At 46.4% G+C, this 12,007-nt stretch overlaps 1 protein-coding gene across 3 annotated transcripts in view; it reads right to left on the reverse strand.

Moving 5' to 3' along the window:
- Positions 1-5,544: 5,544 nt before the first annotated feature.
- DHRS3 (dehydrogenase/reductase 3) overlaps positions 5,545-12,007 on the reverse strand; it is a 46,562-nt gene continuing 40,099 nt past the window's right edge. For all 3 annotated transcript variants that reach the window (XM_044996598.1, XM_044996599.1, XM_044996600.1), the window contains exons 3-6: positions 11,279-11,398; positions 10,193-10,431; positions 9,104-9,229; positions 5,545-7,284 (exon numbers count right to left, since the gene is read on the reverse strand). In XM_044996598.1, the coding sequence (XP_044852533.1) occupies positions 7,200-7,284; positions 9,104-9,229; positions 10,193-10,431; positions 11,279-11,398 (570 nt within the window). In that variant the 3' untranslated portion in view covers positions 5,545-7,199. The remainder of the gene's footprint in view (positions 7,285-9,103; positions 9,230-10,192; positions 10,432-11,278; positions 11,399-12,007) is intronic.

Here is a 12,007-nt window from a genome sequence, read left to right on the forward strand (position 1 = left end):
AGGAGATGAGATATGGTTTCATTCATGTCTTGGCATTTCCATGGGCTTCTTGAATTTGGCAATGGGACAAAATTGTGTCTGTGAGTCTTTGCACGGCTCCGTAGGGTACTCTCTTCTGGACAATGGCCAGAGCGGTTGGTAGCCGTTTTCCCCCAGGCTGAAAGAACCTGGAACTAACTGGGGGGTCGAGCTCCGCATAGGGCTGGTTGGGAGTCATACAGAAAGCTCTGGGGCATCTGAGGGCAACTACTCACCTTGCCTCAGCATTCTGGATTTGTTCCAGCTACCACTTGCGAAGTGGTAATCTCTCTTGTTGTACTTCAGGGACTTGTGATGTGATCTTTATTCTTTTCTGCAGTGTCTGGCAGGAGCCAAGATTGTAAATCTACTTTTCCAATGAGCCTCTGAATAGCCTCAGCTTTCCATAAAGTTTCCCACTGTAGCACTAAAAGAACTGGGAACACATTTGCCTGAGCATCTGGTCTCAATAACAAAGGCTCCATGTACCTGCATGAAACAAATTTGTGTCCCAATAGCTTTTTCAGGGAAAACTAGTCTATGTGGGTTTTTTAGACTGAGAGGATCCTACTGGCAATACCATCCATCTATATGAGCAGTGCATGTGAAAGCATATGGAGGGTGTCCAGTGACATGTAATGCTTTTATTTTTATTAATTTCTGGTGTTAGGCTATGCTGATTGAGAGCTTTCCTGCCCTGGCTGCCTGAAAAGGGTCTGTACAGTGAGGAGGACAATCTTTCAGGTAAAGTAGTTCTCCCAGTTAGAAATGTGGAGTCCCTGATGATCACGGAAGATAGCCAGGTTCATCTTTGGGAGTGATGCCAGGTTGAATTTGGACTAGTTTACTGAGGCACCCTACGGCCTTATGAAATGGAGACCAGGGAGGCTAGTAAAGTAGACGGTAGATCAAGAAGCCCCCTACTTCCTGTTTGTTCTTCCACATCACACCACAGGCATCTGATGCAGGAAGGAGGTGGAGCAACCTGCAGCTGGGAACAGTAAACTGACCATTAGAACATGGTGGCCCACAGTGGTCGTCGGAGGTAACAGGCTGCTCTTTAGGGGAAGGTGACCACAGCAGTGGACGAGGATGACAGCGAAGACTTTCCTGGTCTTTAGGTGTGGTGGGAGATCTTTTCTCCTGATGTCATCCCAGGGAACGTGAAGGCGGATAAATAATTATAGCTTATCTAGGGCTGCAGCAGACCGTGTAAGCCTAGTTTTACAGTACTGACTAATCTGCCTGAAAGAGTACATCATCGGTTAGGTCTGTTTTTTAAATTATACATATTATGTGATCCCCTAACTCTAATTCGGACAGCTGGCCTTCCTCCCCGGAGGTGGGATTCCCTTTGTGTGTGTGAGAGAAATCAGCACAGATCATGCTGCACTCAGTGAAGGGGAATAGGGGAAACCAGCGATGATTTTCTTTATTTAACTCTCCTTTGGGAGTTTGTCCCTCTGATCCTGCTTCCATGCTGGGGGCTCATTGGGAACTCAGCCATTGCTCCAAAGATACTGCCAACCGGCTAGGGAGCTCTTTGGCCTCAGAAGAGGCTGGGCTTACTGACTTGTCTTCCCAAGAGGGGCCCTGTCTTCATCTCTCGGAACGACTGTGAGGTTCAAGAAAGGCTGTGCCTCAGGCTCTATCCCTTTCTATTGTATTGTATTGTATCCACATGGGGCAGATGGAGCTGTGTTTTCCCTGGAGGAAGGGTGACCAGACAGCAAATGTGAAAAATCAGGAGGGGGGGGGGGGAATAGGAGCCTATATAAGAAAAAGACCCCATTATCAGGACTGTCCCTATAAAATCGGGACATCTGGTCACCCTACCTGGAGGTCGCAGGCCGGGCTATGAATAGGGATTGTGTTGGGAGGGGCTTGTTATAGAGGGGGAAGCAGGAGGCGGGAGCAGAGCCCGAAGGCCCCTTCCTGCACTGTCTGGTATTGACGGCATCTGGGCCGTGTCTAGACAGGAGACACAGATCTTTCCTTGTGCCTTTCTTGGCCTACCTCGCTCCCTGAAGCCTACAGGGGCACCAGTCAAAGGGGAAGCAGAGCTCGGGTTGCCACCTGTCCAGGTTTTCCCAGGATCATCCCTTTCTTGAAGTAGCTCTCCCAGATGAAACGGTTCAGCTGTCCTGGGATTTTGTACCTCAGAGGTGACAACCCTATGTGGCGCTGAGGGGACAATCGCCTCAAAAGGCACAGGCAGCTCTGGGACACAGCTGGGAGTTAGACGGACACATTATAGCGCTGAATTATGAGTCAGGAATTTGATAAAGTGGAGAGAGCGTCCCTGCAGCAGGGAGGGCCTGGGGAACAGCTCAACGCTGGGGAGGCAGATAAAACTGGGGGGAAATTCAGGGGGGCAGAGCATTTCCTGCAGCCAGTGACTTACAGTGCTGGCTCGAACGTGAAATATCCACATCTGTGGGTCTTAGCACAATGGAGATCGTGGCTGTAAAGAGACCACTTTCGACACTGCTGTTTGCGTGGTGACGCTGGCAGCCGAAAGTGCAGGAGGTTACCCTCATCGGCATCTTGCCAGACGCCAAAAGCTTACGACAGGCTCAGCCAAAGAGCGACAATATTTATGACCTTGAATCAGTTTATTAAAGCCAGTGCTGGCGTGCAAGGAAACCAGAAAATACAAAGTGGCTGATCCACGGCTGCCCTGTTATCCTTTTTTCAGGCAGAAAAGCAGCTTGATTTCAATGAAAGAAAAATAACCTTGGCCCAAATGCCCACAGGTGTGGCCCCACTAAAGACGAAGCACCCGCCTATGCTGAGTCTGAATTTGGCCTGTTGCTTTTTGAGATTTAGCAAGTGTAGCACCAGCTGTTAGTATCTGAACGCAGGGGGGTAGTGGGAGCAGTCCGAAAGGCTTGTAAACCTAGATCTAATCACTCCCACCCACACGGATTAACACAGGACAGAAATGTGTAAAAGATTTTCTTTGCAAATGCTGCAGTCACTCTCCCAGGCAGACGCTACAGTCCCAGGAGGCCGATGTGGATAGTCTCCATCAATGCTTAACTTGAAGAAAGAAATGGGGGTGCAGGACGTCAGTGCATCGAGGGGAGCTCGTTCGCTTCTCTGGATTCTTCTAAACCAACTCAGCATAAAGGATACAGCTGAAGAGGGCAATTTTTATTTTTATTGTTTTTGCTTCTAAGTGCCCCAGGTTGCACTAAGTGGCATGGCTTTTCATTAAACAATGTGAAGTGGGGGGGACCCATCCCCCATCCACCCGCCCTGCAAATCATCCCGTGCAAATACCAGCCTCTGACAACACACAGCATTGCCATGTGCCCCCACTTAAACCCCAGGCACTCTGCAGGCTTTAAGGCAGGACAGAACAAGTCCGACAACCTGTAAAGTTTTCCTACCAATCTAGTTCTAACAGGGGCAGCAGCCGCCTCCTGCACAGGGCAAAAAAAAATGCACTCTGGGTACTTTTCTATTGGGTCACAAGTTGGACCAAGCAGAGAAAAACCTGAAAAGCTTTGCTAATGTCACAGGAGACCTCGACGGCCTGTTCCCGCAGCCTCATCTCGACTCCTTCTCCGACAGGCTAATAAATATATACCTCTGTCTTAGATTTATTCCAGACCCTCTGTTTGACATCTGGCTACAAGATGGTGGCACTGAAATGTGTAATAATGATATAGGGATTAAAAAAAAAAAAAGGGTGGAGAGAGCAGGGAAAACCAAAATTAAAATAAGTGGAAGGGCGGAAATTCTTTTGCAAAAGCCTTAAGGCTTCTACAAAGCATGCCTGCATGAGCCGTGCCTCCAGCGTACCCGATGTCAACCTTATGTCTGAGGGGACAGACCTCACCAAGCATTCCAGAGGCGTCTCTCAGTGAAACAAAGTCTTCAGAATGTATCCAGCCAAACAAGAAACGAGTTCATAAAGGCGCAAAACATTCCTTCTCTTAGCACCAGAGGGAGGGATCTTGTCCAACTCGAATTCTAAAGCGAAGCGCCAATGTTTTCCTTGTTATGTTCTGTTTGCTGCATACCTCTCCCCCACTGTGACTGCTATTTGACCTGCTGTCCGCTCAGAGACCCTGAGGGGAGGGGTGTGTGGGTGTGTGTGCGGGGAGGGGAAGGGTGAGTCTCGGGTGGCATTTGACTTGTTCATAGCCATTAGAAAGAAACAGACAGCACTGAGTGTGCAGGGAAGGAGCAGGTCCATGGACTGGCAGGGATGGGGGGTTCGGTATAGTCTGTGGGAATGCCTCTTTTACCTCATCTTTGAATGGGCATGTTACTAATGAATGGACCCTCAAAACAAAGTTTTAATTTAAGGGTAGACACCCAGCAGGGAAGCCCCCTACCACCAATTCTGTTTGTTCTTACAGCTGCAAGGCTGGCATGCCTGATCATGGCTAATGAGAAAACACACAGGATTAGACGGGGAGAGGAGGAGGAGGGCAGCGTCTCCCCTCACCCCAAATGGCTCTCAATACAGATGGTACCTTTGTATTCCTGGCAGATCCCTGGAAGGGCTCTCCCATGAACTAACTAGAGCTCTTGATAAATTCTCCCACTTCTCAGAAAATAAATAAACCTCCAAGAGCCCACTAGGGGAGCAACCTCTCCACAGAGCCGCAGATATCTAGGGAATCAATACAAAACCCCACTGTAGGATGCCTTTTCAAAGCAGATGCCATAATAATAATAATAATAATGTAGATCCTGACCTCAGGAGGAAAGCAGAGTTATAGGTAAATCTCCAAGAGCTAGGGAAGTTGGATACCATCATTGCAATAAAGATCCCCAAGACCCTGATCCTGCAAAGGGATCTACTCTGGTGGAATCCTATTCACTTCTCTGGGACTCTATGTAGGCAAAAAAGTCTGCATGGATCAATTTATTTGCAGAATCGTCCTCTACATTTAAAGTTAAGTTGACCCAGTTTACATCACTCAGGGGCGTGAAAAATCCTCCCCCGGAGCAGTGTAGTTAAGCCAACATAAACCCCAGTGTAGACAGTGCTAGATCGATGGAAGAATTCTAGCTCCTGCCTCTTGGGCAAGTGGATTATCTATACCAACAGAAGAACCCTTCCTGTCAATATAGGCAGTGTCTACATGGAATTGCTACAGTGGTGCAGCTGTACCACTGTAGTGTTTCGAGTGTAGACAAGCCCTTAGGTCAGTGGGGCTTCCTGCAGCTCCGATTGGCCGGGAAAAGCGAACCGCAGCCACTGGGAACTGCGGTGGGCTGTGCATGCAGACGGTCAACGTCAGCAAAATGTCTCGCGGCCCGCCATCAGATTACCCTGATGGGCCGCATGCTGCCGACGGGCTTCCCACCACTGCCAAAGGTTGTGCAATTGGCAAAATCCATTCATTGATGAATCTACACAGATATACACCAGCCAAGGATCAGACCCTCAGATTTTAAGAGTATCACCAAATCTAGCTCTTTGCTCTCCATGCTACACAAGAGAACAACGAGCGCATCCAAATGCAAGGATCCGCTTCCAGCTTTTCCAACGAAACGCAGATCTCCTCTAGAAACAGCTGTTTTATTATGTGGATTCTTCTGCTTGTCTCTACACTTTTGCAAGTAACCTCTCAGCCTGTAAGCAAATAACACTTTGCTCCCACCATTTTGAGGACTGCAAAGCGCTTGACAAACATTAAGGAATCGAGCCTCACAACAGTGAGATCAGGAAATATTGGTATCCCTGACTTTGCTGATCGGGAAGCTGAAGCACAGTGAGAGAAGTGACTTGCCCCGGGGGTCACACACAAAATCCGAGGCAGAGCTGCAAACAGAAGGCAGGAATCCTAACTCACACTCCTGTGCTCTAGCCACAAGACTGTCCTTAAAGCGCTTTTCTTGAGGTGATCGCATACCACACCAGCGGCCAATCTATGCTGCAGTTATGATTAATTCCTCCCTCAGTTGTGTTCTCTTATGTTTAATACATGCCCAGAGCTGCACATTGGATGGGTCATGGGGATGTGTTGCTGTACTTTACTGGGTTGTTAAATAAACTGTATTATACAAAAAAAAACCCCCAAGAACAATAAAAATTAATGTCTAGTTCGGAATTCTACCTCACAGCTTCCTCCCTTTTTCGGCTCATTTAGGGCTTGAGCCAACTCTCACATGTGACACTGGAAAGATCCCCATTGATTTCAATGTGCTTCCCACCTTCACGTTTCATGGCCATGCGTTACATCCCTTCTGCTTTTTGGAACATATTCCATTTACTTCTCCGTGCGGGGTGACCAATGGGATTTCTCGGTGTAAGGACTGCTTGGGTGAATAAGGGTGTGATGAGGAAGGCCCTAAGGTTAGTTTGTTTCCAAGCCAACACTGGCTAAATGAGTGGAAATCTAGGGATTATTGCTAAAAGGAAATTATATTTCACCCTAAATTAACAAAAATATTCAGAAAGACCATTACTTTCTGTATATGATTTCAGCGGCAGGCAGGACCTTCCGCTAATCAGATTGTCCGTCTCATGAAATATGTCTCTTCACTGTTCTTTCTGAGCCTCCCACTACAGCATTTGGACAGGCAGCAATAAAGACTTGCTATGGCTAGCGCTGTCCTTCCACATGCAGGCTTCTTGAGCGGCCCCTGAGCGGACCAGCTATTTGCTCCTTTCCAGAGATGCCGAAGGAATTAGAGGAACGATCTGCTTCAATGGCTGTAAGGTACAGCCACCCAATGCAGTGAGGGGGGAAAAAGTGAGGTCCCAATCAACACCCTTAGCTAGTAACCCTGCACAGCCATTTTTTAAATTCTCATTCAAAAAGCTGATCTGAAATCAACACTAGCTGCTCTTCCTGTTAGCAGAGTGGGGAGGGACGTGCTGTGCCCTGGTTTTAGCAGCCTAAGCGTACAATTAAAACGACAATTAAATCTTAAAACTATGAGCAGATTTAACAATCAGACTCTAAAGAATTAAACATTGTACAAACATCTCAACATTTTTGTTGTTCCGCCCAAAAGTCCAGTCTAGCCATGCGGTCCTGTGCAAAGGTCGTGTTGCTACGAATATGACCTGCAAGAAATTTGTTGCCTGAGAGCAGCACAAGTCACGCGAGCAAGGCAGGCTAAAAGCCAAGACTGCTGATTCACAGTCTTGTCAGGATTTTGCTGCTTGTGTTGGCTTCACTTTAGAATGAGTCTAAGTACGACCAGGTCTATGTTCGCCCTTTAAACGTGTTCATACAGGTGTAGCTTCCAGAAAACTTGTGGATTTCTTCAAGTGCTGACCGAGGGAGGATGCTGCAGAGGAAGCAAAGGGAAAGGAAATAAACACGCTGTGCAACCTTTTCATCTGTTCTAATGAGAAGACGTGCAAACACACACACACACACACACTGAAGACGGAGTGACTACTGTGGCATGGGGCAGTAATCTTTCAGTCAGAAATACCAAGGGTCCAGTCTTGCAAGTTGCTGTGTTTCCAACAACGTCAGTGGGATCCAAAGTTGATCCAAACCTGGCATGACTGGCCCTAAGGGACAAAGTGCTACAGAGTCTCCTCCTACTAAGGCCTGGTCTACACTAGGGTGGGGGGGTCGAACTAAGGTACGCGGAAGTTGAACTACCTTAGTTCGAACTTCTTACCTGTCCAGACGCCGCGGGATCGAAGTCCGCGGCTCCCCCGTCGACTCCACCACCGCCGTTCGCGGTGGAGGAGTTCCGGAGTCGACGGGAGCGCGTTCGGAGTTCGAACTATCGCGTCTAGATTAGACGCGATAATTCGAACTCTGAGAAGTCGAATGCTACGCGTCGACCCGGCAGGTAAGTATAGACCTACCCTAAGAGAAAGTTTACTAAACAGGACCTGGTAGAACAATGTAACCTGTAAGAAGGCATCATTCCTAGCTTCTGTTTCCCAGAAGCTGGGAATGGACGACAGAGGATGGATCACTTGATTATCTGTTCTGTTCATTCCCTCTGGGGCACCTGGCATTGGCCAGTGTCAGAAGACAAGATACTGGGCTAGATGGACCCTGGTCCTACCCAGTACGGCCATTCTTATGTTCTTATCTACGTCTCTTAAATTGCAAGATTCTGTTCAATGTTATAAATCTTGAGAATTTATGTTGAGAATCAATGTATATATTTATCTTGAATACACATCTATCAGTTTAGGTATTTGCCTTTTTCATCACATGGTCTTGGTATGATTGAAGTGCTATTTTCCTGTTGTCTATTATGATGACAAGCTAAGTGAATAATTCATAACAAATAATATATTTGACAGATGCCCGTTCTTTTTCTGGGTATAATGTGTCCATGAACTGATCAAGATTTTCTCAGATTTATTTGGTATTCAAAGTTATTTAACTTTGAGAATTCTGTTCACTTTTGGTTTCCTATCTGAAATCTGGGATGTGTCATTTAGTTGTGATTGGTGACATAAGTCACATGGCATAGTTTCAGTTCTGTGATTGGAGGAGCTCTATTTTTAGATGGTTTCTGGTCTCAATGCTCACAGAAAATAAATTTAAAATGTGCTGTCCTCAATTATTTCAGTGAGCGAGACTAGGATTCACTTTCTGCACACTGTTTCAAGTTCCCTTAAAAAAGTGATCACATAAAAAATAATTAATTTTGGTTTACATTTTTATGTTCTCATAGCTTTACAGAAAGAGTGGTCTCTAAATAGAAATGAGAAGGTGTATATTTTATACATTTTGTATAGTTCCTGGAGCGGGGCTTACTACATAAAAATCAAATCGATAAATGGGTTAATAAGTAAGACATTTCCTGGAAATGGATTGTCAGTACAGATCTCAGGGATCTGTGAGTTCTGAGGGCTGAATCTGCTTCCTCATTATAGGGGGGGGCTGTGCATACTCAGATGTAACAAGCTTAAGACAACTCTACACCCAGAACCGTGCAAAGTTTTCTCTCCATCCTTGATGCCCTCTGGCTTCTGTGGGAGGGGACAATCTGGTCCTAGGTAATTATTGTATCGTGCAACTGCCAAACTGAGATTTGGCTTAGCAGACAGAAAACGAGACTGCCTCCCATCCCTGCCCAGAGGGTAAAATGAGTGGGTCAGGCAGCCACAGACAAGTGAGATATTTACCTTTTCAAGATGACAAGTACGTGCATTGTCCACGGAAGGAGGAGGAAGGCTTGGTTCAGCTGAACGGCTTCTACTGTTCTCCTGGCCACTGTCTCTGGCTTCAGCGGGGGGAAAAGATTGGGGAACCTGAGTGAAGAAATTAAGAAGTAAACTCATTACCTAATTAGGGTGCAGTACAATCCCAGTCCTTGGGCTCTCTGAGCTGCTGCCGGCATTCAACCACCCTACAAAACTGTCAGGGAGGAGCAGAGAGAGGAGGAGACCCTGATCCTCTCACTCGCTACCCAAACCAGCAAAGGCTGAGGGGAGCATATGCTGCATCCTATAAGAGGGCATAACAGGGGCCACTCCCTCCTCTTCCTCTCTCCTGCCTTTTTCTTGGATTAAATTACTGGCAGTGAAAGACAAAAAACAGATGCTCCCCACTCCTCTTAATACCAGGAACATGGATTTCCAGCTGCCCACGGCGACGTCACAGTGCACCATTCACCAAGGTGGAGGGTGCACAAACTGTGTTAGCGGTTCATATCAAGAGATACAGATCCACCACTGGCAAAGGGTTAATTTGGCTAGTCATTAGCCCCTTGAATATGGTTAACTTTCATAGGAACAGGCATGGGTCCAGTGCTCTTCTCACCACTGTCTGTGGAACTTTTTGCCATTCATTTCAGTTGGGGGGGGGGGGATTGAGCCCCTCATTAGGAATAAAGAAGGAACTAGGAACTTGTTGTGTGGATTCCCAATTTGTAGGACTATTCGCCCCTTTGAACAACCTCAGACATCAGTTTGGTTCCTCTGCTCTGATGTCCACAGCTGGCTCCCAGTTCAAAGTCACTTCTAATTTTCTCTCTGGAAACAACTGCCTGGAAGACACCCTCCCATAGGAAAGGCAAGTTGAAGTGTACACGTTGGGGGTGTACCAGCAAATCAGAAGAACCAGCCTGACGGTTTCAGGAGGCATACAGTGACTCCTCTGATCACAGCCAGATCAGACATCAAATTCTCTTTAAAAAACCCCCCAGGCGTTAACGAACATGTTCAGTTGATTAATTTCAGTGAGATGTTTTACCCAACCTCTCCTGGACTGACCTTATTCTCATGCCCTGAAACATCTCTGTGCTGGTGTGGAACGGCAGGACTGTGGTAGCATTCACTCCGGGACAGTCCAGCAATCCCAAGGTCAGGCTCTCCATAAAGGCAAAGGAAGAGGCTTTGGAGGTGCAGTAGTCAATGGCACCAGGGATGGCTGACAAGGCCAAGACCGAGTTCAAGCAAACAATGTGCCCATTCTGCAGCTCCAGCATGCGTGGCAGGAAGGCCTTGGTGGTCTGTAAAGGAACGGAGAGAGAGAGAGAAAACTTCATTAAGCAGAGACACAACAGAAATGGTAGCCACTAAGAAAACAAGCCTAGTGATGCAGGGCCCAATTGTGATTTCAGTTGTGCAGGGGTATGCGGAGTAATTCCATTCAAACTTCATGATTCATACCCAGCTTCATATTGAAGGGAGCCTCACTGCCCTGTGAGGGGTTCCAAAAAGCCTCAGTTAACCTGATTTCATGTGAACAAAACCAAATCTGCACTATCACAATACTAAGCCGTGCGCAAAATAAAAGGCAATGAAGATCATGCCCTGGTCTGCTCAGATGCACATTATTTAGGATAAAGACTTCAACATGGAGAGGAACACCACAAATATATTATTTTTTAACTGATCTAATTAGAAACTGAACGAGTTTAATGCAAGCTCTCTTCCATGAACAATGCAGCCATGCATCTGGTCATGTTTCTCTCATGTTCCAGATGTGCATCAAACAGAGAAACTCTCCTTTGTGCCCCTGGGATTTCTCAAAGGAAATCAGAGTTTTTCTTGTAAGTCGCAGGGTGAGTTTAAAAGAGCATCAGAGGCTTTATAATTACTGGAAGCCTTTAATATGATATTTTAGCAGAAGTAACTGAAATCAATTTGAGGGAATCTGTCAAACTCAATTTTTCCCTCAGACTTCTCTCCTCTGGCCTTTGCCTTTCACATTGTTTTTCCTGGCTCGTTTTCATGTCAGGCTGATCTTACCAAGCATTGTTTGGAAAAGTCTAGCAGCAGCCAAGTGTTTACTGGCTGTAATTTGTCACTCTCATTTCCAAGTCTGAATACGCTGGATACAGGAGCTTATCTTACCCAGAACTGTCCCAGGGTATTTATGTGTTGTGATTTGAGTAGAGCATCGTCATCGCTGTCCATCAAGCTCTTACCATGAACGACAGCAGCATTGTTCACTAGGATGGTGATATCACCCACCTGCAAAAAGAAAAAGGTGTGTGGGGGAGCTGATCGGTTATGGTGAACATCTCTTTTCACAAATACAGCAGTCACTTTGGTCCTTCTACTTAAGTGTGAATCCATGGCCTCTTCTGAGTTCCTGCCGTAAGAGGCTTTGTCATCTCTCTGGTTACTGCAGTGTACCCCCAGGTAGCTTAAAGTAGCTGAAGCACAGATACTTAACGTTTGCACAAATGAGTTCTCCATGGTTCTTCTTTCTAGGCAGTTTCCTAGCATGGTGTTTGGCTACTAATGAATTTCTACAGTTTTGAAACAAAGACAAAGTGGTGTAAAACGTTATCCCTACAAAGAGATACTCAAAAGGAGAAAGGCAGCTGGAAAGATGGCCAGGAGCATGAGAAGGACTAGTTAAAAGAAGCTCCCTGAAAATCAACAGCTCCCTGAAAATCCCTGAAAATCAACAGCCAATTGTCTTTGTTGGGCTATTCTTAGGATTCTTTGTTGGGCTATTCTTAGGATTCTCTTATATATTATTATAACTTGCATTTTATAATTCAGTCTCAGTCCTATAATATCACCTAGATCAGGGGTTCTCAAACTGGGGGTCATGACCCCTCCAGGGGTTGC

Source organism: Mauremys mutica, chromosome 21 (assembly GCF_020497125.1).
Source record: "Mauremys mutica isolate MM-2020 ecotype Southern chromosome 21, ASM2049712v1, whole genome shotgun sequence".
In the NCBI taxonomy this organism is placed as follows: Eukaryota; Metazoa; Chordata; order Testudines; family Geoemydidae; genus Mauremys; species Mauremys mutica.